Source organism: Erythrolamprus reginae, chromosome 6, assembly GCF_031021105.1.
Source record: "Erythrolamprus reginae isolate rEryReg1 chromosome 6, rEryReg1.hap1, whole genome shotgun sequence".
In the NCBI taxonomy this organism is placed as follows: domain Eukaryota; kingdom Metazoa; phylum Chordata; class Lepidosauria; order Squamata; family Dipsadidae; genus Erythrolamprus; species Erythrolamprus reginae.
Window position 1 is genome coordinate 4,250,829 of NC_091955.1, and position 25,748 is coordinate 4,276,576.

The 25,748-nt window shown below is 40.9% G+C and overlaps 1 protein-coding gene across 1 annotated transcript; it reads left to right on the plus strand.

Annotated features, from left to right (window-relative positions):
• The first annotated feature begins 476 nt into the window (after positions 1-476).
• GNAT3 (G protein subunit alpha transducin 3) lies at positions 477-24,241 on the plus strand. Its single transcript, XM_070755099.1, has 9 exons — positions 477-558; positions 5,831-5,996; positions 13,731-13,773; positions 17,904-18,045; positions 19,022-19,179; positions 20,372-20,500; positions 21,463-21,592; positions 22,684-22,837; positions 23,846-24,241. The coding sequence occupies exons 1-9, from the start codon at positions 535-537 to the stop codon at positions 24,034-24,036; spliced, it is 1,137 nt and encodes a 378-aa protein (XP_070611200.1). The 5' UTR covers positions 477-534; the 3' UTR covers positions 24,037-24,241.
• The last annotated feature ends 1,507 nt before the right edge of the window (positions 24,242-25,748 follow it).

Below are 25,748 nucleotides of genomic sequence, written 5' to 3' on the forward strand. Positions count from 1 at the left end.
CTGCCGTCCAGTCCCGAAGGGACTGCCACTCAGACACTATACTTTTCCGCCCCCCCCAAAAAAAAATTAGAGGGAACACTGTTGGGGGTCCAGGGAAAGGGAGGGTCTTGCCTTCTCTTTCTACTCAAGATCCCCAAGGACAATTGGTGGAACACTGTGGGACACAAAATGCTGGACTCGATGGGCTTCTTTCCTTCCTTCCTTCCTTCCTTCCTTCCTTCCTTCCTTCCTTCCTTCCTTCCTTCCTTCCTTCTCCCCCTTATTACAACAGATGTCCATGTGTTGCCTCTATGTTGGTTGAGGCAGGCAGGATTCCCTTGGGTACCCTTCATTGAGGGTCAAGGGAAAGGGAGGGTTTTGCCTTGTCTTTCTGCTCAAGATCCCCATGGACAATTGGTGGGCCACTGTGGGACACAGAACGCTGGACTCGATGGGCTTTGGCCTGATTCAGCAGGGCTCTTCTTATGTCCTTTCAGATGGTCATCCAGAACTGGATTTTTACTCAGTTTGTGGAGGCATTGGTTTTGAGCAGTGATGGGCTCCTACGGGAACGGTCAGGTACGTAGTACTGGTAGAAAAAAATGTGAATGGTTTCCACCCCTTCTGAGCTCTTTTTCCTATCACAGTAAATGAGATTGAATGTGTAGAATTTTAGAAGAGCGTTTGTGTACATACACATACAGTTTATATAGTAGATAATGTATATTTTGGTGTGCCTTTGAGCAATATGTATGTACACATATGGCCTATATACATAGAATTAAATAGCAAATTTTGGATGTTCAGTAATAGTAAATAGAGAGGGAATTGGTATCTCTTTGAGGCGAGGAGAGGCCAGGCACCCTAACCCAAACCCTTGACGTGAGTGACATCACGTTGGCCACCTTTAAGCCAGTCACATGACCTTTAAGCCACCCCCAGTCACATGATCATCAAGCCACTCCCACCTGGTCACATGCACACCTCAGATCAAATTATTATTATTATTATTATTATTATTATTATTATTATTATTATTATTACTGTTGTCATTTTGTTGTTGTTATTATTATTACTGTTGTCATTTTGTTGTTGTTATTATTATTATTAATTTATTATATTTAATTTATTATATTTAATTTATTTTATTTTATTTATTAGATTTGTATGCCACCCCTCTCCAAAGGCTCGGGGCGACTCACAGCATATAATATAAAACAATAAATACAAAGACAAAAATAATGAATTTAAAAACTACATAAGATAAAAATCCAATATATTAAAAATCAATCAAACAAATTCAAATCACAGCCATACATCACATTTATTAGCCAGAGGGAGCCACGATCTAATTACCCCAAGCTTGGAGACATAGGTGAGTCTTAAGACTCTTGTGAAAGGCGAGGAGGGTGGGGGTAGTTCGAATCTCTGGGGGGGGAGCTGATTCCAAAAGGCTGGGGCCCCCACCGAGAAGGCTCTTCCCTTTGGTTTCGCCAAACGGCATTGTTTGGCAATGCAACTGTTTCATCTTAGATTCATTGAAAATGCTTATGATGCAAGATGCACATGGCCAAAGGCATATTTGAAGTGATTAATTGTTGCTAACAGTTCTCCCAACTTTTCCCAACCAAGTGCCTTCTAGGTATAAAGATTGAATTAGCCTGTAAGACAAGGATTTCAGAGAATAATTTGTTAAAAGCTGTTATCAAACAATCAAGCACAAGAAGGCTTCAAGAGTTGTTAATCTAATCCTACGTAGCTTCTGCTCTGGCAATCTCACACTACTTACCAGAGCTTACAAAACTTTTGCCAGACCCATCCTCGAATACAGCTCATCCGTTTGGAACCCATATCGCATCTCAGACATTAACACCCTTGAAAATGTCCAAAGATACTTCACCAGAAGAGCCCTTCACTCCTCCACTCGAAACAGAAGACCCTACGAGACTAGACTTTCAATCCTGGGCCTAGAAAGCATAGAACTAAATGCCTTAAACAAGATCTAAGTATTGCCCACAAGATCATATGCTGCAACGTCCTGCCTGTCGGCGACTACTTCAGCTTCAACCACAACAACACAAGAGCACACAACAGATTTAAACTTAATATTAACCGCTCCAAACTTGACTGTAAAAAACATGACTTCCGTAACCGAGTTGTCGAAGCATGGAACTCATTACCGGACTCCATAGTGTCATCCCCAAACCCCCAACACTTTACCCTTAGATTATCCCCGGTTGACCTCTCCAGATTCCTAAGAGGTCAGTAAGGGGCGAGTACAAGTGCACTAGAGTGCCTTCCGTCCCCTGTCCTATTGCTCTCCTATATCTCCTATACCTTTCTTCTATTCCTATATCTCTTCTTCTATTCTTTCATTGATATGTTCTATTCCTATATCTTCTTTTCTAGTCTTTCATAGATATATTTTACTATGAGTATCTCCTCTATAACCTTCATCATGTATTTTACTATGTGTATATATATGTGTATATATATTTTACTATGTATTTATATATATATATACATATATATATATATATATATATATATATATATATATATATATATATATATGTCACATGTTTAAGCTGAATCTGAAAATTAAGGGAGACTAGGATAGATCTATTTCGGCCTTATTTTGGCCTCATCAGCTAGCCATACCCACTGGGACTTGAACCTGCAACCTTTGCCTTGTAAGGCAGAGAATTATCCTCTAGGCTACAGTATCCAATCCCTTCAGCTCTGTACCAGGGAAGGGTTACATTTTGTGTCGAATCACCCTGGTATATTGAAGGAACATCACAGGAACATACCCACTAAAACCCTCATTGTGTATTGGCCAAAATAAATAAATAAATGAAAATAAAAACAATTCAAAGGACCATCCTAAAAGGCCACAGTCAATATATCAGTTGATTTGTATTCAGATTAAATCAGAATACGAGAAGAAGCGAAGCACTATCAGCCAATGAAAGAAGAACCGCTTTTATCTGATAGATTAATGCTGATTTGAAAGTGAAATTAGGCACAACAGGCTGCAGGAATGTTATGGAAATAGATATTAGGTTAGAAATCAGTAGGAGTCAGTAATTAGGATATGCAAATAACTAATGAAGGGCGTTGACCTGGATCATCTTCCCTTTATTTACAAAAGAAGCTTCTTAAAATTGTGAAGGGTTGTGTAAGAAGGGACGGAGGAAAAAAATTGTAAACAAATCAGGTCTGAGGACATTATTTGAAGGGACTAAAAGGCCAAGATTGTTTTAAGTAGAGGAACCACTGTAGGTCCCTTCGCAAGCAATAAGAGCGCCCTCTAGTGTACGGTAGCAGTCAAACATCCACACGCCACCTGACACATTCATTTTGTCAAGAATAGCTTAATAAAAGGTTAATTGTACTGTAGGCGTACAACTGCCACTGATGGGTATCTCAAAGGGATGGTCTGGAATGCTTTGTTCTTTTTTCCCCCCTTTGGAATATGATGATATATTAAAATATGAAGCTGCTTCTTTCTTTCTTTCTTTCTTTCTTTCTTTCTTTCCTTCTTTCCTTCTTTCCTTCCTTCTTTCCTTCCTTCCTTCATTCCTTCCTTCCTTCTTTCTTTCTTTCTTCCTTCCTTCCCTCCCTTCCTACCTCCTTCCTTCCTTCCTTCTTTTTTTCTTTCCGTCCTTTGTTCCTTCTTTCTCTTTCCTTCCTTCCTTCCTTCTTCTTTCTTTCTTTCTTTCTTTATTTCCTTCCTTCTTTCTTTCTTTCTTTCTTTCTTTCTCTTTCTTTCCTTCCTTCCTTCTTTCTTTCGCTTTCTTTCTTTCCTTCCTTCTATATCTCCTATACCTTTCTTTCATTCCTATATCTCTTCTTCTATTCTTTCATTGATATGTTCTATTCCTATATCTTCTTTTCTATTCTTTCTTAGATATATTTTACTGTGAGTATCTCCTCTATAACCTTCGTCGTGTATTTTACTATGTGTGTGTATATATATATACCCACTAAAACCCTCATTGTGTATTGGACAAAATAAAAAAATAAAATAAAAAAATAAATACTTTTTGGAATGGAGGTATGCTTGGTAACCAAGGTGGCAATGGACACAGCAATACAGCAGAGGTATTTTAATGTGTTTGTATGTGTGTTCTATATAAAGAAGGTATTTACTGACGGTATTCCCAACAGTGTGATTAACACAGTGCTGGTGTTGGGTTACTCTGTGTGTCTTTACCAACAACTTTCCCCTTGCTCTGTCCTCATTATTAGCCAGATGTACCTCCCAAAATCTCACTTAAAGGATTGTCAAAGGACTAACAGGACAATTCAATTTAGGGAGTCGAATAATGAAATGATACAAGATGAAATTCAATGGTGAAAAATGTAAGATTCTACATTTAGGCAAGAAAAACAAAACACAGAGATATAGTATATGCGGTACATTGCTCAACACACAGTAGTAACTGTGAGAGGGACCTTGGAGTCCTAGTGGATGAGCCTGCCGTTTGCAGCAGCTTCCCAAACAGCCAACACAGTTCTAGGCTGCATCAACAGAGGGAGAGAATCAAGATCACGTGAAGGGTTAACTTAATACCACTTTATAAGGCTTTGATAAGGCCAAACTTTATTTATTTATTTATTTATTTATTTATTTATTTATTAGATTTGTATGCCGCCCCTCTCCGTAGACTCGGGGTGGCTCACAACACAATAAAACAGTTCATAACAAATCTAATAATTTACAATTTAAAATGTTTTTAAAACCCCATTATTAAGCAGACATACACACAAACATACCATGCATAAATTGTATAGGCCTAGGGGGAAGGGAATATCTCAATTATCTATCTATCTATCTATCTATCTATCTATCTATCTATCTATCTATCTATCTATCTATCTATCTATCTATCTATCATCTATTTATCTATCTATCTATCTCTATCTATCTATCTATCTATCTAATCTATCTATCTATCTATCTATCTATCTAATCTATCTATCTATCTATCTATCTATCTATCTATCTATCTATCTGATCTATCTATCTATCTATCTATCTAATCTATCTATCTATCTATCATCTATCTATCTATCTATCTATCTATCTATCTATCTATCTAATCTATCTATCTATCTATCTAATCTATCTATCTATCTATCTATCTAATCTATCTATCTATCTATCTATCTATCTATCTATCTAATCTATCTATCTATCTATCTAATCTATCTAATCTATCTATCTAATCTATCTATCTATCTATCTATCTAATCTATCTATCTATCTATCTATCTATCTATCTATCTAATCTATCTATCTATCTATCTATCTATCTATCTATTTAAAACATGTATGGGATGGCAGTAGTTTGTATAAACATAACGTAAGTAAAAAGTAACGCTAAAAGAGGACAGTAGGGGTGGTAGGCACAATAAATGCACATCGTAACGTTCGAGTTTTACAATCTTGTGGAGACACATTACCAGCCATTGAGGTCTGCAGGTTGGACACACCTGGGCTCAATCTCCCCACCTTGTCTGAAGAGATTGAAAATATTTCATGTACCTCGGTTTATATTTTCCTACGTTTGTTCCTGCCATGTTCGCTTCCTGCTCTGCCCGGCTTTTAGGCAAACGTTCAAAGGGTTTAGGCAAATGTTCCAAAATGCCATTTACATGGCTCCTGTGATAATGAGTAGCTGACATAAGACATCTGACCTAACTTCTTCCACATGGGATGGCTCCAAAGTCAATGAAAGCAAGCCGAAGAAGAAGTTAGAAGAAGACCTCCAAGGTTTTTTGGGGGAACGTTGTTGCTCCCTTATTGTCTGAAGTGTACTTTCTTTCTTTTTTTCCAATTAAGATACTACTTTCCTTCGACCATAAGCCTGCATCCCAAAAAGAGCAAGCTATGGGGAACAGAATCACTGCTGAATCTAAAGAAGCAATGAAACGATCACGGGAGCTTGAAAAAAGACTTCAGGAAGATGCCATCAAAGATTCCAGGACAGTCAAATTGCTGCTGTTGGGCAAGTATAGTTATTTGCTTTTTCATCTTCACATTGATTTGTTGACAGCTAGCAAGAACTGATCTGTCTGATTGGCATATTTTAAAAAATCAAGTGGTGCTGAAGAAGGAAAGATGCTATAATAATAATAATAATAATAATAATAATAATGATGATGATGATGATGATGATGATGATGATCATAGCAACAACAACAATAATAGCAATACAGCAATAATAGCAATAATAATAATAGCAATAATAATAATAATAATAATAATAATAATAATAATAATATTCTGTCTGATCTGTCTGATTGGCTTATTTTAAAAATCTAGTGGGGCTGAAGAAGGAAAGATGCTACAATAATAATAATAATAATATTAATGATGATGATGATGATGATGATGATGATGATACAAAATCCAGGATGTCAATCTCGTTTGGTGAACAACAACAACAGATTTGGAAGCTATTATTCTGTCATTCTGTTAATCAGTTATCAGCAGATGAATAGGAGAAATATCAGAACTTTCCGAATATATTTATATTCGAGATCACCTTCTGCGAGACCGCCTTCTGCCACACGAATCCCAGCGGCCGGTTAGGTCCCACAGAGTTGGTATTTTCCGGGTCCCATTGACTAAACAATGCTGTCTGGCGGGACCCAGGGGAAGAGCCTTCTCTGTGGCGGCTCCGACCCTCTGGAATCAGCTCCCTCCAGAGATTAGAACTGCCCCTCCTTGCCTTTCATAAACTCCTTAAAACCCACCTCTGTCATCAAGCATGGGGGAACTGAGACATCTCCCCCTGCCTGTGTAGTTTTTGTGCATAATATGACTGTATGTATGTTTTTTATATTGGGGTTCCTTGCTTTTTAGACTCTTTAAATGTATTATTGTTATTTTACATTCTAATTATTGGATTTGTCATTTTTATTGTTTTTATCACTGTTGTGAGCCACCCCGAGTCTTCTACGGAGGGGGCGGCATACAAATCTAAATAATAATAATAATAATAATAATAATAATAATAATAATAATAATAATAATAATAATATATTTACAATATTTATGAGACTGTTGCGACTAATGAAATCAAGCTTGTGTGAAGTAGGGCCTTTGCTTGTTAAAAATATATCTGTAGTGGAAAGAATTTAGCCCGTGAGATGTCACCTTCCTGTCACCTCTGATGGAATCTCAGGACAGCATTTCTCAATCTTTCCTTGCGGTCACCCGACAGGAGTGGAATTATTCGGCCGAATGCCCTTTGCGTTCCAAAAATGTAAAAAAAAGTCCAACAGAGGTCGGAGTGCTGGGGAAAGGCGTCATGGGTGAGTTCAGGTCATAAGAGCATAAAATTATTTCAAACTTAATTTTCAAGGAGGGTATTTAATGGAATAAATACTCCAAGATCCAAGGCGTAGCTTCTGTTTGAAGACTTTGGGTGAAAGTTGAAAGTTTGCAGTTGCTTTAAATCACTGCTCGCCAACCTGTGGTCTCTGGACCACTGGTGGTCCGTGAGAAAATTTTGGTGGTCCGTGGAGATCTTGGGCCCTGGCCAGATATGGTTGAGAGCAATTAATCCAGTCCAGGAAGAAGGAAGGAAAGGAAAGAAGGAAGAGGGGGGAAAGGAAATGAAAGGAAAGAAGGAAAGGAAGAAGAGGAAAGATAAAAAGAGGAAAAATGAAAAGAAGGAAAGGAAAGGAAGAGAAGGGAAGGGAGAAGAGGAAAGGAAAAGGGAAAGGAAAGGAGGGCAGGGGAAGGATTACAGCTACAGTTCTGTAATACGGGACTGTCTTTCCAACAACATCTGCAAGACACGGTCAAATAAGCTTCAGTTATTTTGTAATAATTACACTATCTTTAATAATTTTGTTACAATCAAACAATCTCTAAATATTTGTTACGATAAGCATTTATAGTTTTGTTATAATTAAATAAGCATTTATAATTTTGTTATGTAAAATAGGTTCTCTGATCATTATTTTACAAATTTATTCATCTATCTATCTATCTATCTATCTATCTACCTACCTACCTACCTACCTACCTACCTACCGTATCTATTTGTCAAACATGTTTAGGATAGTACAATGATAAAATGTATCTATCTTTTAAAAAAATCATATTGGTGGTCTGTGGGACTTGGAATTATCAATCTGGTGGTCCACGGGATTTAAAAGTGTGACCTTGATGGTCCCCGAGGTACAAAAGGTTGGGGACCCCAGCTTTAAGTGATTGTTTTGTCATCCCAATCCATTTAGCCACTAAAGGTCTCCAAGCATTCAGCCTAAAATATCCTCCCCGGTGACTGAAATTAGATCCAGTCTGATCTTTTGGGATTGCAGAGAGTTGTCCAAATGACAAAAGCGAGCACTGCAAACGCTGTGCCCTTTCTGAACACCTTGTCACAGCAAATACACAAAAGAGGCAGAGCTGTTGTTGTGCCAGCATAATGACAAAACATTTTATTTATTTTATTTTATTTATTTATTTATTTATTTTGTCCAATACACAATGAGGGTTTTAGTGGGTATATACATATCTAATACACATAGTAAAATACATGATGAAGGTTATAGAGGAGATACTCATAGTAAAATATATCTAAGAAATAATAGAAAAGAAGATATAGGAATAGAACATATCAATGAAAGAATAGAAGAAGAGATATAGGAATGGAAGAAAGGGATAGGAGGTATAGGAGAGCAATAGGACAGGGGACGGAAGGCACTCTAGTGCACTTGTACTCGCCCCTTACTGACCTCTTAGGAATCTGGATAGGTCAACCGTGGATAGTCTAAGGGTAAAATGTTGAGGGGTTTGGGATGAGACTATGGAGTCTGGTAATGAGTTCCACACTTCGACAACTCGGTTACTGAAGTCATATTTTTTATAGTCAAGTTTGGAGCGGTTAATATTAAGTTTAAATCTGTTGTGTGCTCTTGTGTTGTTGTAGTTGAAGCTGAAGTAGTCGCCGACTGGCAGGACGTTGCAGCATATGATCTTGTGGGCAATACTTAGATCTTGTTTAAGGCGTCTTTGTTCTAAGCTTTCTAGACCCAGGATTGTTAGTCTATTTTCGTAGGGTATTCTGTTTCGAGTGGAGGAGTGAAGGGCTCTTCTGGTGAAATATCTTTGGACATTTTCAAGGGTGTTAATGTCTGAGATGCGATATGGGTTCCAAACAGATGAGCTGTATTCGAGGATGGGTCTGGCAAAAGTTTTGTAAGCTCTGGTAAGTAGTGTGAGATTGCCAGAGCAGAAGCTACCTAGGATTAGGTTTGTTTGTTGTGCTCCCTCCTTGGAAGCTTAAATTCATCCCGATCTGCTGTTTCAAGATTTCAAGATTTTTTTCAGAAAAAATATTTTTGTCAAGTATGCATTGGTAGTATACAAAGACATAACAACGTTTAAATATGTGATAGTAGTAAGAGAGAAACCTTAGGACAGGGGACGGAAAGCACTCTGGTGCACTTATGCACGCCCCTTATACTGACCTCTTAGGAATCGGGAGAGGTCAACAGTGGACAGTCTAAGGGAAAAGTTTTTGGGGTTAGGTGATGATACTACAGAGTCAGGTAGTGAATTCCAAGCATCAACTACTCGGTTTCTAAAGTCGTATTTCCTACAGTCAAGTTTGGAGCGGTTTTATTTTAAGTTTGTATCCGTTGTTTGCTCGTGTGTTGTTGTGGTTGAAGCAGAAGTAGTCATTGATAGGAATGACGTTGTAGAAGATGATTTCATGGGCTGTGCTTAGATCATGTTTAAGACGACGTAGTTCTAAGCTTTCTAAACCTAGGATTGTAAATCTAGTAGCATAGGGTATTTCTAAACCTAGGATTGTGAGTCTAGTTGTGTAAGGCCGTGTTTCCCAAACTTTGCAACTTGAAGATATCTGGACTTCACTGTCTGGGGAATTCTGGGAGTTGAAGTCCAAATATCTTCAAGTTGCAAACTTTGGGAAACACTAGTGTAAGGTATTCTGTTGCGAGTGGAGGAGTGGAGGGCTCTTCTAGTAAAGTATCTCTGGACATTTTCTAGAGTGTTTATGTCTGAAATGTAGTCTTAGAAGGTCTAGTTTCCCAAATGGATTTAGTGTGTTCTCCTCCCTTGTTCTTTTATTCCCCCCCCCCCAAGAATTGCATTTGTCCTGTGGGGTTAGAAATATATGTCTGATTGTTCGGCTTCAACAGCAACCCATCCATGGGTGATAGGACAAAGAAATGGTATTTTGGCTGACTTCTTGGGAAGTGTGATAGGGTCTCTAGGCTGAGAATGACTAGCCTGTAGTCACCCAGAGGTCTCTTTGTAGAAAGATCCTTCTTGGTCATTTAAGAATTTAATTCTCCTTTATTTTACTTTTTTTATGGAAGGTGAATAAGAGAGCTCATGGTACATTAGCAGGCTCAAGTAAAAATCTGAGAATAATAATAATAATAATAATAATAATAATAATAATAATAATAATAATTGCAAGTGAAGCAGACAGTAGAAGAAGAGAAGCATGCATTAGCTGACTATGTGAAGGGGAGCAAAGAGTCAGCGTTGATGGAGGTCAACAATAGGAAGCTTCTCAAGGTGAAGCAAACTAAGGACCAGTACAGAAAAAATGTAACTCAATGTCGTACGGACAGTCGACTGAACAAAGCATTGCATGGCCAGTTCTTGGAGAAGATTGAAGGCAAAGTGGATAAAGAAAAGACCTGTGCATGGCTTACAAGTGGAACACTCAAAACGGAGACAGAAGGACTAATACTGGCGGCACAAGAACAGGCCATTAGAACAAATGCTGTCAAAGCCAGAATTGAAAAATCAACAGACGATCCAAAGTGCAGACTCTGTAAAGAAACAGATGAAACAATCGATCACATACTCAGCTGCTGCAAAAAGATCGCACAGACTGACTACAAGCATAGACATGATGCTGTGGCACAGATGATCCACTGGAACTTGTGCCGGAACTACCATTTACCAGTGGCAAAGAACTGGTGGGATCATAAGCCCGAAAAAGTGGTCGAAAATGAGCAAGCAAAACTACTGTGGGACTTCCGACTTCAGACTGACCGAATTCTGATGCATAACACACCAGACATTGTGACCGTGGAGAAAAAGAAAGTATGGATCATCGACATCCCAGGAGACAGCAGAATTGAGGAGAAGCAGCTAGAGAAATTAGTGAAATACGAAGATCTGAAAATCGAGCTGCAACGACTCTGGCATAAGCCCGTGAAAAAACCAGTGGTACTTGGCACGCTGGGCGCAGAGCCAAAGGATCTCAGCGGACATTTGAAAACCATCGGAATTGACAAAATCTCCATCTGTCAATTGCAAAAGGCCGCTTTACTGGGATCGGCAAACATAATTCGCCGCTACATCACGAAATCCTAGGTGCTTGGGAAGCGCCCGATTGGTGATGAAATACAAAATTTATTTATTTATTTATTTATTGGATTTGTATGCCACCCCTCTCCGCAGACTCGGGTGGCTAACAACAGCAGTAAAACAGTATATAACAAAATCCAATACTAAAAACAGTTAAAAACCTGTTATATAAAAACCAATCATACATACAAACATACCATGCATAAAATTGTAAAGGCCTAGGGGGAAAGTATATCTCAGATCCCCCATGCCTGGTGGCAGAGGTGGGTTTTAAGCAGTTTACGAAAGGCAAGGAGGGTGGGGGCAATTCTAATCTCTGGGGGGAGTTGGTTCCAGAGGGTCGGGGCCGCCACAGAGAAGGCTCTTCCCCTGGGTCCCGCCAAGCGACATTGTTTGGTTGACGGGACCCGGAGAAGGCCCACTCTGTGGGACTTAACTGGTCGCTGGGATTCGTGCAGCATAGTGATCTCATTTGCTGTGTTGCATTGACATAATAATAATAATAATAATAATAATAATAATAATAATAATAATAATAATAATAATAATTTTTAAAAACTGGCATGTTCACCAAGTTCGAAGTTGATGCTTTTTTCTTGGTCATTCCTTGCTTGTTTTATATCAAGGGATGCTTTCCATATGATTGATACTTTCCTGTTATCTACCTGCCCAAATTACGAGCAAACTACTCACATGCAAATCCAAATGGCAGAGAACATGCAGGTGTTTAGATAGACAAATAAAGACATAGCTCACAGCAACCAGATGCAGGCTGCTTTGACTTGGAGGTAATGCCTAAGGGAAGTCAAACATGCAAAATTAAGGTTTGAAGTGGCTTTTCAAACCCTGGCTAAGAGGAAATCTGTTGAGCCATCTCGGAAAAATGAGTTGGACTGTTGATAGTCTCAATTCTATACAGTAGTGGTTAATTGAGTCTGTCATCTGCACCTCTATCACTGTCTGGTTTGGTGCTGCAACCCAACAGGATCGACACAGACTTCAGAGGAGAATCAGAACTGCAGAAAAAACCATTGCTGCCAACCTGCCTTCCCTTGAGGACCAGTATACTGCCTGAGTCAAAAAGAGGGCGGGGAAAATATTTACTGGCCCCTCACATCCTGGACACAAATTGTTTCAACTCCTACCCTCAAAATGTCTCTACAGAGCACTGCACACCAAGACAACTAGACACAAGAACAGTTTTTTCCCGAACGCCATCACTCTACTAAACAAATAATCCCCTCAACACTGTCAGACTTTCTACTAAATCTGCACTTCTATTCTACTAGTTTTTCTCATCATTCCTATCACCCATTTCCTCCCATGTTGACTGTATGACTGTAACTTGTTGCTTATATCCTAAGATTTTTATTAATATTGCTTCTTCATTGCTTATTTGACCCCTATGACAATCATTAAGTGTTGTACCACATGATTCTTGACAAATGTATATTTTATTTTATGTACGCTGAGAGCATCTGCACCAAGACAAATTCCTTGTGTGTCCAATCACACTTGGCCAATAAAAATTCTATTCTATTCTATTCTATTCTATTCTATTCTAATTTTTTTTTCTCCATACAAACTTTTTCAATACATTTGGAAATATTGTCATATTATAATAAAAACAGTTCCAAATTAATTACTTTTGATGTCAATTCAAGAGAAGATATATGAAAGGAAGAAGATATATATGATATATGAGATAAAGGCAAGACAATTGGACAGAGGACAAAAGGCACACCAGTGCACTTATGTACGCCCCTTACTGGTCTCTTAGGAACCTAGAGAGGTCAATCATGGAGAGTCTAAGGGAAAAATGTTGGGGGTTAGGGGTTGACACTATGGAGTCCGGTAATGAGTTCCACACTTCGACAACTCGATTGTTAAAGTCATATTTTTTACAGTCAAGTTTGGAGCAGTTCGTATTAAGTTTGAATCTGTTGCATGCTCTTGTGTTGTTGTGGTTGAAGCTGAAGTAGTCATTGACTGGTAGGACGTTGCAGCATATGATCTTGTGTGCAATACTTAAATCGTGTTTTAGGCGCCGTAGTTCTAGGCTTTCTAGACCCAGGATTGTTAGTCTATTTTCGTAGGGCATTCTATTTTGAGTGGAGGAGTGAAGGGCTCTTCTGGTGAAATATCTTTGGACGTTTTCAAGGGTGTTGATGTCTGAGATGTGGTATGGGTTCCAGACAGATGAACAGTAGTCAAGGATGGGTCTGGCAAAAGTTTTGTAGGCTCTTGTGAGTAGTGTGAGTTCTCATTGAAGGGGATGTATTATTGGGAACCTTGACATTATAACTCAATTGGAGAAAATTTTGTTCATGTCCGCATGTCACATTTACACTTATTTCCTTTCTTGCAGGAGCTGGCGAATCAGGCAAGAGCACTATTGTGAAACAAATGAAGTAGGTCCATCAAAAATTTATTTTGTTTTATTTTTTTCTCCAGGAAAGATGTATTCAAGTATTCAAATATTTAGTGAATTTGGGATAGGCTTTGTTTGCCATTAGGAAGATTGTAGACGTTGTGCTAATATAAATCGAGCACTGGCTTTCCAAAAAATATATTTACAATTTGTAAATATATCTACATATCTACCCTGTTTCCCCGATAGTAAGACACCCCCGATTGTAAGACGTATCATATATTGTAAGCCGTACCCCGAAAGTAAGACATATGTCTTACTTTTGGGGAAACACGGGGGTATTAGAAACATAGAAACATAGAAGTCTGACGGCAGAAAAAGACCCCATGGTCCATCTAGTCTGCCCTTATACTATTTTCTGTATTTTATCTTAGGATGGATATATGTTTATCCCAGGCATGTTTAAATTCAGTTACTGTGGATTTATCTACCACGTCTGCTGGAAGTTTGTTCCAAGGATCTACTACTCTTTCAGTAAAATAATATTTTCTCATGTTGCTTTTGATCTTTCCCCCAACTAACCTCAGATTGTGTCCCCTTGTTCTTGTGTTCACTTTCCTATTAAAAACACTTCCCTCCTGGACCTTATTTAACCCTTTAATATATTTAAATGTTTCGATCATGTCCCCCCTTTTCCTTCTGTCCTCCAGACTATACAGACTGAGTTCATGAAGTCTTTCCTGATACGTTTTATGCTTAAGACCTTCCACCATTCTTGTAGCCCGTCTTTGGACCCGTTCAATTTTGTCAATATCTTTTTGTAGGTGAGGTCTCCAGAACTGAACACAGTATTCCAAATGTGGTCTCACCAGCATTCTATATAGCGGGATCATAATCTCCCTCTTCCTGCTTGTTATACCTCTAGCTATGCAGCCAAGCATCCTACTTGCTTTCCCTACTGCCTGACTGCACTGTTCACCCATTTTGAGACTGTCAGAAATCACTACGCCTAAATCCTTTTCTATTGAAGTATTTGCTAACACAGAACTGCCAATACAATAGTCAGATTGAGGATTCCTTTTCCCCAAGTGCATTATTTTACATTTGGAAACATTAAACTGCAGTTTCCATTGCTTTGACCATTTATCTAGTAAAGCTAAATCATTTACCATATTGCCGACGCCTCCAGGAATATCAACCCTATTGCACACTTTAGAGTCATCGGCAAATAGGCAAACCTTCCCTACCAAACCTTCCCCTATGTCACTCACAAACATATTAAAAAGAATAGGACCCAGAACAGACCCTTGTGGCACACCGCTTGTAACCTGACTCTGCTCAGAATACTCGCCATTCACAACAACCTTCTGGTGTCTATGCTTCAGCCAGCTGCAAATCCATTGAACTATCCAGGGATTAAGTCCAATCTTCACTAATTTATCTATCAGCTCTTTATGTGGAACCGTATCAAAGGCTTTGCTGAAGTCCAGGTAGGCAATATCCACGGCACCACCTTCATCCAACACCTTTGTGACATAGTCAAAGAAATCAATGAGATTAGTCTGACATGATTTGCCTTCAGTAAAGCCATGCTGATTTGGGTCCAATAATTTATTGTTTTTTAGGTGCTGATTTATCCTCTTTTTCAGTAGAGTCTCCATCATTTTAACGACAACTGATGTCAAGCTAACTGGCCTGTAGTTACCAGCTTCTTCTCTACTGCCCTTCTTGTGGATAGGCACAACACTTGCCATTCTCCAATCCTCAGGAACATCTCCTGTTAACAAGGATTGGTTAAACAAATCAGTCAGGGGGGTAGCAATGACAGATCTGAGTTCTTTGTAGGTGAGGTCTCCAGAACTATTGCCGCCTCCCTCTCATCTAGCTGCACGCCGCCTCTTGCCCACGTCCGCACCGTCCCCCTCTCCATACGTCACCGCATCTGCCACCTCCCTCTGATCTTAATGAGCGCCGCCTCCTGCCACCCCCCTCTCCATACGTCACCGCGTCTGCCGCCTCCGTCTGATCCAAATGAGCGCCGCCTCCTGCCCACTTCCGCGCCGCCCCCCTCTCCATACGTCACCACGCCGCCCCCCTCTCCATACGTCAACACGCCGCCCCCCTCTCCATACGTCAACACGCCGTCCCCCTCTCCATACGTCACCGCGCCATCCCCTGCACTTGTCACTGTCGCCTCCTGCTTAAAATACGGTAATGCACACAGTATTAATCATACATCAGTAAAACATACACACTGGCATACTGGGGTATCATCTGCTGTTTTGTGGTGAATACAATACTGTTCAGGTTGTTAATAAATGTTAATTTTATGGTTAAAACAAAAAATTTGACAATTTTTTTCCAATATAAGACATACCCCGAAAGTAAGACATAGTGGGGCTTTTGGGGATAAAAAGAAAGTAAGACACTGTCTTCCTTTTGGGGAAACACGGTATGTAAGTCTGTATGTCTGTATGTATGATTGGTTTCTTAAATTGGGGGGGGGGGGGGTTTACATTACTTTTAGTATTAGATTTGTTCATATTGTCTTTTTGCTGTTGTTAGCCGCCCCGAGTCTACGGAGAGGGGCGGCATACAAATCTAATAAATAAATGAATGAATGAATGAATGGATGGATGGATGGATGGATGGATGGATGGATGGATGGATGGATGAATGAATGAATAAATAAATAAATAAATAAATAAATAAATAAATAAACAAGTAAGTAAGAAAAGTATCTATTTACTGTGAGTATGGCTATTTGAAAATTACAATCTCTTGCACTTCATTAACACATGTATTTAAAATGTAGTAAAAGTAGGTTTGTCATCCCTGTCCTAAGTAGTCTAAGACAGCTTAGATGGCTTTGGAAAACAGGTTGTTTGAAAAGAATTGTGCCTCCATCGTTTGATAGTTGAGCCCCTCCCTTATGAAACCAGGTTGCAACGCCTTGGATGCAAAGCCTTGAAAGACGGCGTTGAAGGGGTGACTTGATCGAAGTGTATAAAATCATGCATGGGATAGAAAAGGTGGATAGAGAAAAATCCTTTCCTCTATCACACAATACTAGGACGAGGGGTCCCTCCCTGAAGCTCATAGGTAAGAAAGCGAAGACAAATCAAGGGAAATATTTCTTCACTCAGAGGGTCGTTGGTTTATGGAATTCACTTCCAGAAGAGGTCGTGACAGCTGTCAGCCTGGATGGCTTCTGTTCTGCCGGCGTGTCCCAACTGCCCATAATTACAGGGTAATTAGTCCAGAAAGACACACACCACACGATAGAAGGAAAACCAAAAGTCTTTATCAACAGAAAAGCAGAAAAAACTCCCTTTTTAAATGTCAAAGAGATTTTCTGGTACACACAAGGCACAGGTTAAATGCAATCCTATTTCTCACCCAGTAACTGGGAAATTGAGTCCAAATTCCAAAGTCCAGAAAGTCCACACACAGTCTTGAACAGGGAAACAGCAAAACCACGATCTTGACGAACTATGAATCAGATAAACTTCCACAAGGCTAAATCAGCACGCTGCTCTTTTTATCTGTAGCACTAATTACAGCAGCCCCACCTAACCACAGGTGGCCTCACTTATCTCCTGTAATAATCCTTCAGTTGTTCTCTCCTATGCATCACTCTACGCATGCGTGGGTCCGTCATAAGTTCTTGTTCAGAATCCAGGGATGATAAGGAAGATTGATCTCCTCCTGGGCTGTCTGCCAAGCTCCCCTCTTCCCTGTCACTCACACTTCCTTCATCAGAGGAGACTTCATCAGCAGATTCTATCAGGAGCAAAACAGGCCTGTGGCATGTGGATGATTCCCCCACATCCACCTCCACATTCCTTGGGGCAGGAGCTGGGCCAGAGCTAACCGCAACAGCTTCAAGGCAGGATTAGGCAGATTCATGGATGCCAAGTGTATTGGTGGTTATTGAAACAGATGTCCAAGTGCCGCCTCTATGTTGGTTGAGGCAGGCAGGGTTCCCTTGGGTACCATTTGTTGGGGGTCAAGGGAAAGGGAGGGTCTTGCCTTCTCCTTCTGCTCAAGATCCCCATGGACAATTGGTGGGCCACTGTGGGACACAGAATTCTGGACTCGATGGGCTTTGGCCTGGTTCAGCAGGGCTCTTCTTAGGTTCTTAGGTTCTTATCTTCTAATGCCTTACAGGATCATCCACAACCACGGCTACACAGATCAGGAATGCCAGGAGTACAAATCAGTGGTTTACAGCAACACCCTGCAGTCCATTCTCTCGATTGTAAAAGCTATGTCCACGCTAGGAATCGAATATGACAATGCGCAGACCAGAGTGAGTGCGAAACCAACATGCATATTGCTTGTTGATCTTGTTAATCATTTGTTGATTGCAATACAGTGGGTGCCTCTACTTACGAACTTCATTCGCTCCGTGACCATGTTCTTAAGTAGAAAAGTTTGTAAGAAGAAGCAATTTTTCCCATAGGAATCAATGTAAAAGCAAATAAAGTGTGCGATTGGGGAAACCACAGGGAGGGTGGAGGCCCTGTTTCCTCCCAGGAGATTCCTAAAGAGGCCCCACGGAGGCTTCTCCCCACCTTTTCTGGCTCTGTTTCCTCCCAGGAGATTCATAGAGAGGCCCCACCGAGGCTTCTCCCTGCCTTTTCCAGCCCTCTTTTCTCCCAGGAGATTCCTAGAGAGGCCCCACAGAGGCTTCTCCCCACCTTTTCTGGCCCTGTTTCCTCCCAGGAGATTCCTAAAGAGGCCCAGCAGAGGCTCCTCCTCGCCTTTTCTGGCCCTGTTTCCTCCCAGGAGATTCCTAGAGAGGCCCCATGGAGGCTTCTCCCCACCTTTTCCTGCCCTGCTTCCTCCCAGGAGATTCCTAGAGAGGCCCCACGGAGGCTTCTCCCCACCTTTTCCAGCCCTGTTTCCTCCCAGGAGATTCCTAGAGAGGCCCCACGGAGGCTTCTCCCCACCTTTTCCTGCCCTGCTTCCTCCCAGGAGATTCCTAGAGAGGCCCCATGGAGGCTTTTCCCTGCCTTTTCCAGTTACAGTTTCGGAGCCGCGGGTTTGTAAGTGGAAAATGGTACATTAGAAGAGGCAAAAAAATCTTGAACACCCGTTTCCTATCTAGAAAAGTTCGTAAATAGAGGCCTTCTTAGGTAGAGGCACCACTTTATTTCTCTACTGTTCCAGTCCTCATTTGCAAAGACGAATTAAACCCCGTTTGAAATTCTGAACGTCCAACAGCTCCCGTTCAGGAACACAATAAAGTAGAAGTAGATTCATCTTCGGTTATTTAATTTCAGGAAGATGAAAAGCAGCTTTACACCATGGTGGCGATCGCAGAGGATGGGTCCATGTCTTCCGAACTGGCTGGCATCATCCAGCGCCTCTGGAAGGATCCAGGGATCCAGGCTTGTTTTGAAAGAGCCTCCGAGTACCAGCTCAACGACTCTGCCGCTTAGTGAGTGGACCTCTTGCAAATGACCTCTATTCAATTAGATTCCTGGAGTGCAAACCGCAACTGGTAGAGATGCAAAGGGCTTCACGGATTAAATACATCTGAGTATCTAATCATGATGTTTCCATAGTTTTTTTTCTCCACACAGTGGAAAAAACTATTGAATTGCAAACAGGTTTGCTTTCTTCTTCCTTTCTTTCCTCTGCAAAGATTATCAGCTTCTGTTCTTCATTTCAAGCAGAACTGACACAATTTCTTTTTTTGCAAAATGTTGATCAATGTCTCTCTCTCTCTGTTTCTTTCAATCTCCTTTCTCTCTTTCACTCTCTCTCTTTCACTCTCTCTCTTTCTTTTTCCCTCTCTCTTTCTTTCTTTCTGTATATCTCTTTCTCCCTCTTTTACCCTTTCTCTCTTTCTCTCACGTGCCTTCTCTCTTTCTCTTTCACTCTCTCTCTACTTTTCTTTCTCTCTGTCTTTGTCTCTCTCTCTCTTTCCCACTCTTTCTCTCTTTTTACATTTCTCTTTCTCTATTTCTGTTTCTCTCTTTCTCTCTGTGTGTATCTCTTTCTCTCTCTTTCTCCCTCTGTTTCCCTTTCTCTTCCTTTGTCTCTCTTTCTATTTCCCTTTCTCTCTCTCTCTTTCTCTCTTTGTATATCTTTCTCTCTTTCTTTTTTGTCTTTCTCTTTCTTTCTCTTTTCTCTCTCTCTTTCTCTCTCTCTTTCTTTCTCATTCTTTCTCTCTTTCCCTTTCCCTTTCTATCTCTTGTTTCTCGTTCTCTATTTCTCTTTCTCTGTGTCTTTCTTTCTTTCTTTCTTTCTGTCTTCTTTCCCTTTCTATTTCTCTTCCTCTGTGTGTGAGTCTCTTTCTCTCCCTCTCTCTCTTTCTGTGAGTCTCTTTCTTTCTTTCTTTCTCTTTCTCTCTCTCTGTCTCTCTCTCTGAGTCTCTTTCTTTCTTTCTCTCTCTCTTTCTGTGAGTCTCTTTCTTTCTTTCTGTCTTTCTCTCTCTCTTTCTGTGAGTCTCTTTCTTTCTTTCTTTCTGTCTTTCTCTCTCTCTTTCTGTGAGTCTCTTTCTTTCTTTATTTTTTCTTTCTCTTTCTCTCTCTCTCTTTCTTTTTCTCTCTCTAACCCTTCTTTCTCTCTCTCTCTTTCCCCATCTCTCCTTCTCCCCCTTTCCCTCCTCTCTCTCATGGATGCAGTTACCTCAATGACTTGGACAGACTGACCGCTCCTGACTATGTCCCTAATGAACAAGATGTCCTTCGCTCACGAGTGAAGACCACGGGGATTATCGAGACCCAGTTTTCCTTCAAGGACTTGCACTTTCGGTAACCAAAGTCATTTCCCTCTCCCCCCCATCCCCCCAATTCGTTTATGGGAACACAAAGGTTCCCATAAAAAGCCGGTCTGTTGGGAGGGTGGAGGTTGTGGTCAAGCGAGGTTAAGAGGGCCGTGAAAGCCCTCAATGCAGAGCAGAGCCAGTGTGACATGATGGGGGAAGGGTTGATTGACACCAAGGGAGGCTGAGGTTGATCTCCTGCCCTGTCAAACCCTAGATGGCTTTGAGGTTGACCTCTCGGATGGGTGGTGGAGGTGAAACGGAAGGTGTGATCGCTTTGGCCACTTCCTTGACCTCCTGAATGAAAGGCAGAATTGAAATCCCTTGAACAATTTATTTATTTTGTTTATTTATTTTATTTGTATAAGTTATGTATAAGATAGTAGTTTGTATAACCATAACATGCCTTCCTTCCTTCCCTCCTTCCTTCTTCCCTTCTGTTCCCTTCCCTTGCTTCCCTCTCTCGCTCCTTCTTTCCTTCTTCTTTCTTCTGTTCCCTTCCCTTGCTTCCCTCCCCCTTCCTTCCTTCCCTCCTTCCTTCTTCCCTTCTCTTCTGTTCCCTTCCCTTGCTTCTCTCCCTCCCTCCCGCCTTCCTTCCTTCCTTCTTCCATTCTCTTCTGTTCCCTTCCCTTGCTTCCCTCCCTCCTTCCTTCTTTCTCTTCTGCTCTGTTCCCTTCCCTCCCTCCCTCCTTCCCTCCCTCCTTCCTTCTTTTCTCATCTGTTCCGTTCCCTCATTTCTTTGTCCTTCTCTCCTCCCCTCATTCTCTCCCTCCCTCCCTTCCCTCCTTCCTTCCTTCTTTCCTTCCTTCTTTTCTCATCTGTTCCCTTCCCTCCTTCCTTCCTTCCTTCCTTCCTTCCTATCTCTTCTGTTCCCTTCTCTCCATCCTTCTTCCCTCTGAAATGCATCAGCAGCGCACCGAGTATCTTATTAATCATAGATTCCTTTCACAGGATGTTTGATGTGGGTGGACAGAGGTCCGAGAGGAAAAAGTGGATCCACTGCTTTGAAGGAGTGACCTGCATTATTTTCTGTGCAGCCCTTAGCGCCTACGATATGGTCCTGGTGGAAGACGAGGAAGTGGTGAGTTGGAGGGGAAACAGAGGGATTTGCTATGTGGCGGAAAGGATATACGGTGCTTCATCAAAACCCACCCATATTCACTGTTCAAAAAATTAAAGGGAGCCCTCAAAGAACACACCCTAGATGTGAATGAATGAAATATTCTCATTGAATACTTTGTTCTGTACAAATTTGAATGTGCACAACAGTAGGTGAAATTGATTGTCCATCAGTGGACAGTTTGATTTCATAGATTTCTTTCTTTCTTTCTTTCTTTCTTTCTTTCTTTCTTTCTTTCCTTCCTTCCTTCCTTCCTTCCTTCCTCCTTTCCTTCCTTTTTTTCTTTCTCTCTCCCTCCCTCCTTCCTTCCTTCCTTTATTTCTCTCTCCTTTCCTTCTTTCCCTCCTTCCTCTCTCCTCTCCCTCCCTCCCTTCCTTTCTCTCTCTCTCTCTCTCTTTCCTTCCTTCCTTCCTCTTTCTTTCTTTCTTTCTTTCTTTCAATGCAATCCAATTTCTCACCCAGTAACTGGGAAATTGAGTCCAAATTCCAAAGTCCAGAAAGTCCACACACAGTCTTGAACAGGGAAACAGCAAAACCACGATCTTGACGAAACTATGAATCAGATAAACTTCCACAAGGCTAAACCAGCATGCTGCTCTTTTTATCTGTAGCGCTAATTACAGCAGCCCCACCCAACCACAGGTGGCCTCACTTATCTCCTGTAATAATCCTTCAGTTGTTCTCTCCTATGCATCACTCTACGCATGTGTGGATCAGTCATAAGTTCTTGTTCAGAATCCAGGGATGATAAGGATGATTGATCTCCTCCTGGGCTGTCTGCCAAACTCCCCTCTTCCCTGTCACTCACGCTTCCTTGGTCAGAGGAGCCTTCGTCGGGAGATTCTATCGGGAGCAAAACAGACCTGTGGCATGTGGGTGTTTCCCCCACATCCACCTCCACATTCCTTAGGGCAGGAGCTGGGGCAGAGCCAACCATAACACTTAGCCTATATATTGCAACGCCCAACATATTTACATACAGTGTACTAACAGGAGCAGTTAGGAACAATAGATTAATCCAAGGACCTCCTTGTTTTTTCTTCTTCTTGCAGAACCGAATGCACGAAAGCCTCCACCTCTTCAGCAGCATCTGTAACCACCAATACTTTGCCAGCACTTCTATTGTGCTGTTTCTGAACAAGAAAGACCTCTTCCAAGAAAAAATCTCTAAAACCAACCTTCGCATCTGCTTCCCGGAATACAATGGTAAATTCTCCGGCTTCTTTGGGCAAGAATTCTACAGAGGTCCCCTACACATAAGCCGTGGATTGGGATGTTGACATGACCCAACAAGAGGCTGACTCTAAGCAGTTTACACTCTGCTTAGAGCAGGCTGTAAAAGACTGTGAAGTGGTATATAAGTGTTCTGTCGGGCTCTCTGGTAGAATCCTCCCGAAAACTCACAGGTACAAATTTCAGACACACACACACAAGGACTGTGGATGTGGGGGAGACATCCACATGCTGCAGGCCTGTTGTGCCCCCGGTGGAACCTGATGATGAAGGCTCCTCTGACCCAGAAGACATGAGTGACAGGGAGGAGGAGAGTGTGGCAGACAGCTCAGAAGGAGATAAATTATCTAGCTCCTCCTTGGATTCAGAGCAAGAGTTATTGATACAGCCACGCATGCGGAGAGCGATGCATAGGCAGCAACAACTGAGAGATTATTATCAAAGAAAATGAGGCCACCTGTAGTTGGGTGGGGCTGTGGTCATTACTGAGGCTGCTATAAATAGCAGCCTGTGGGTTTGGCCATTGTGGAGGATTATCTGATCGTTTGTTGTGTTTCGTGACTGCTTTACTGACTTTGACCTTTTGTGTGCTGATTTTTCCCCGCTTTGAAACTAACCCAGAGCAAAGTGTGTGTCACTTTGTGAAAGAAGAAGGACTGTGAATTGCCTCACAGCTGCAAGCTAAGTATCACAGAACTGATAAGGGACTTGTACAAATTACCAGTTTGTTTGGAGATGAGTGCTCTTGGCTATACCAAAAGAGGGCTTGGTTTAAGTGACTTTTCATTATAAAGAACATTGTTTTGAATTGTCAAACGTGTGTGTGTCTGAAATTTGTACCTGTGAATTTTTGGGAGGATTCTACCAGAGAGCCCGACAGAACAGTGGGTGTTGGAATGGAAAGTTTGCTTGGGTAAGAAAAGAACAAGGCCTTCTAGACCGAGATGCACTTTATGGCCTTTTGTGTTTCTCTCCAAGCAGGACCCAACACTTTTGAGGATGCGGGGAACTATATTAAGAATCAATTTTTAGACCTCAACATCAGAAAAGAGGACAAGGAGATCTACGCCCACTTGACTTGTGCTACAGACACTCAGAATGTGAAGTTTGTCTTCGACGCCGTAACAGATATAATCATCAAAGAGAACCTTAAAGATTGTGGACTCTTTTAAGACCTTCCCAACTTCTCTCCCCCCCCCTTCCTTTTCTTTTGCAAAATCTTTTTTTTTTTTTGCATCTCTTGAACTTTTCTTGCTATTTTGGGTAACGTCTTTCTTATTTTTTATTTTTTTTTAGCAAATAAGCCTTAGTAGTGCCTCCTACTGTGTTAATGTGTGTAGCTCAAAGGTGGACATAAATAAATGGGAAATAATTTCACTGTTACATCTCCGCTGCAAAATTCTAGCACACCAGTAGAGGTCAGCAAAGGTATACAGAAAGCGAATGTCGCCACCTACTGGTCACTCACCTGTTTGCAGGCTTAGGGAACAAACCTGTTATAGAATCTGAAAGTCCTGCTAGAAATACAATGATACCTGGTCTTACGAACCCCTCGTCATACAAACTTTTCGAGACACGAACCCGGGGTTTACGATTTTTTTGCCTCTTCTTCCAAACTATTTTCACCTTACGAAGTCACCCAGGTATATTGAAGGAGCATCACAGCTTCCTTTTTGCCTCTCCTTCAATATACCAGGGTGACTTGACAAAAAATCACACACACACATGCACTCACCTTTGCCTTTGCCTTACAAGGCTGAGGCTCCAGGTTCAAATCCCAGTAAGGATATGGCTACCTGATGAAGGCCAATAAACCCAAAATAGATCTATAGTAGTCTCCCTTCCTTTTCATTATCAGCAAAATATGTTACATACATACATACATAAACGTATACATATACATATACATACCTCCGGAACCACCTGCTACCGCACGAATCCCAGCGGCCGATAAGGTCCCACAGAGTTGGCCTTCTCTGGGTCCCGTCGACTAAACAATGTCATCTGGTGGGCCCCAGGGGAAGAGCCTGCTCTGTGGCGGCCCCGGCCCTCTGGAATCAACTCCCCCCGGAGATTAGAACTGCTCCCACCCTCCTTGTCTTCCGTAAACTACTTAAGACCCACCTATACCGCCAGGCATGGGGGATTTGAGACACCTTTCCCCCAGGCTTATTATAATTCATGTTTGGTATGTATGTGCTGTTTGGTTTTTAATTATGATAGGGTTTTTAGTTTTTTAATATTAGATTTGTGCCAGTATAATATTGTTTTTATCATTGTTGTGAGCCGCCTCGAGTCTTCGGAGAGGGGCGGCATACAAATCTAATAAATTATTATTATTATTATTATTATTATTATTATTATTATTATTATATACAGATACAGATACAGATACAGATACAGATACAGATACAGATACAGATACAGATACAGATACAGATACATACATACATACATACATACATACATACATACATATATACATACATACATATATATATATATATATGTAGATTGTTCTGAGTTTATATTTATATTTAAATCTATATTTACAGCAGCACAAAGCTTACAACTTCAGCCTGATGATGGTGAATGTGATTTCACCGAAACGTCGCATAGACATTCAAAATATTACACGGGGCAAAACCCGAACGCAGAACAATCTACATACATATACCCGTGAAAATCTACAAAAACAATATAAACCACTCATGTTGTAATCACAAAATCCCCAAAACCGTAAAGCCTACAATTTTGAAATTGAGTCAGAATGGGCAGCATATAAATATAAATGACAAATAAATATATAAACTTGACATAGATGTTCCTCTTGGCTTCTGGATGCTCGCTAAGAAATTTATTTTTTTTCAAAATGACCATCGGA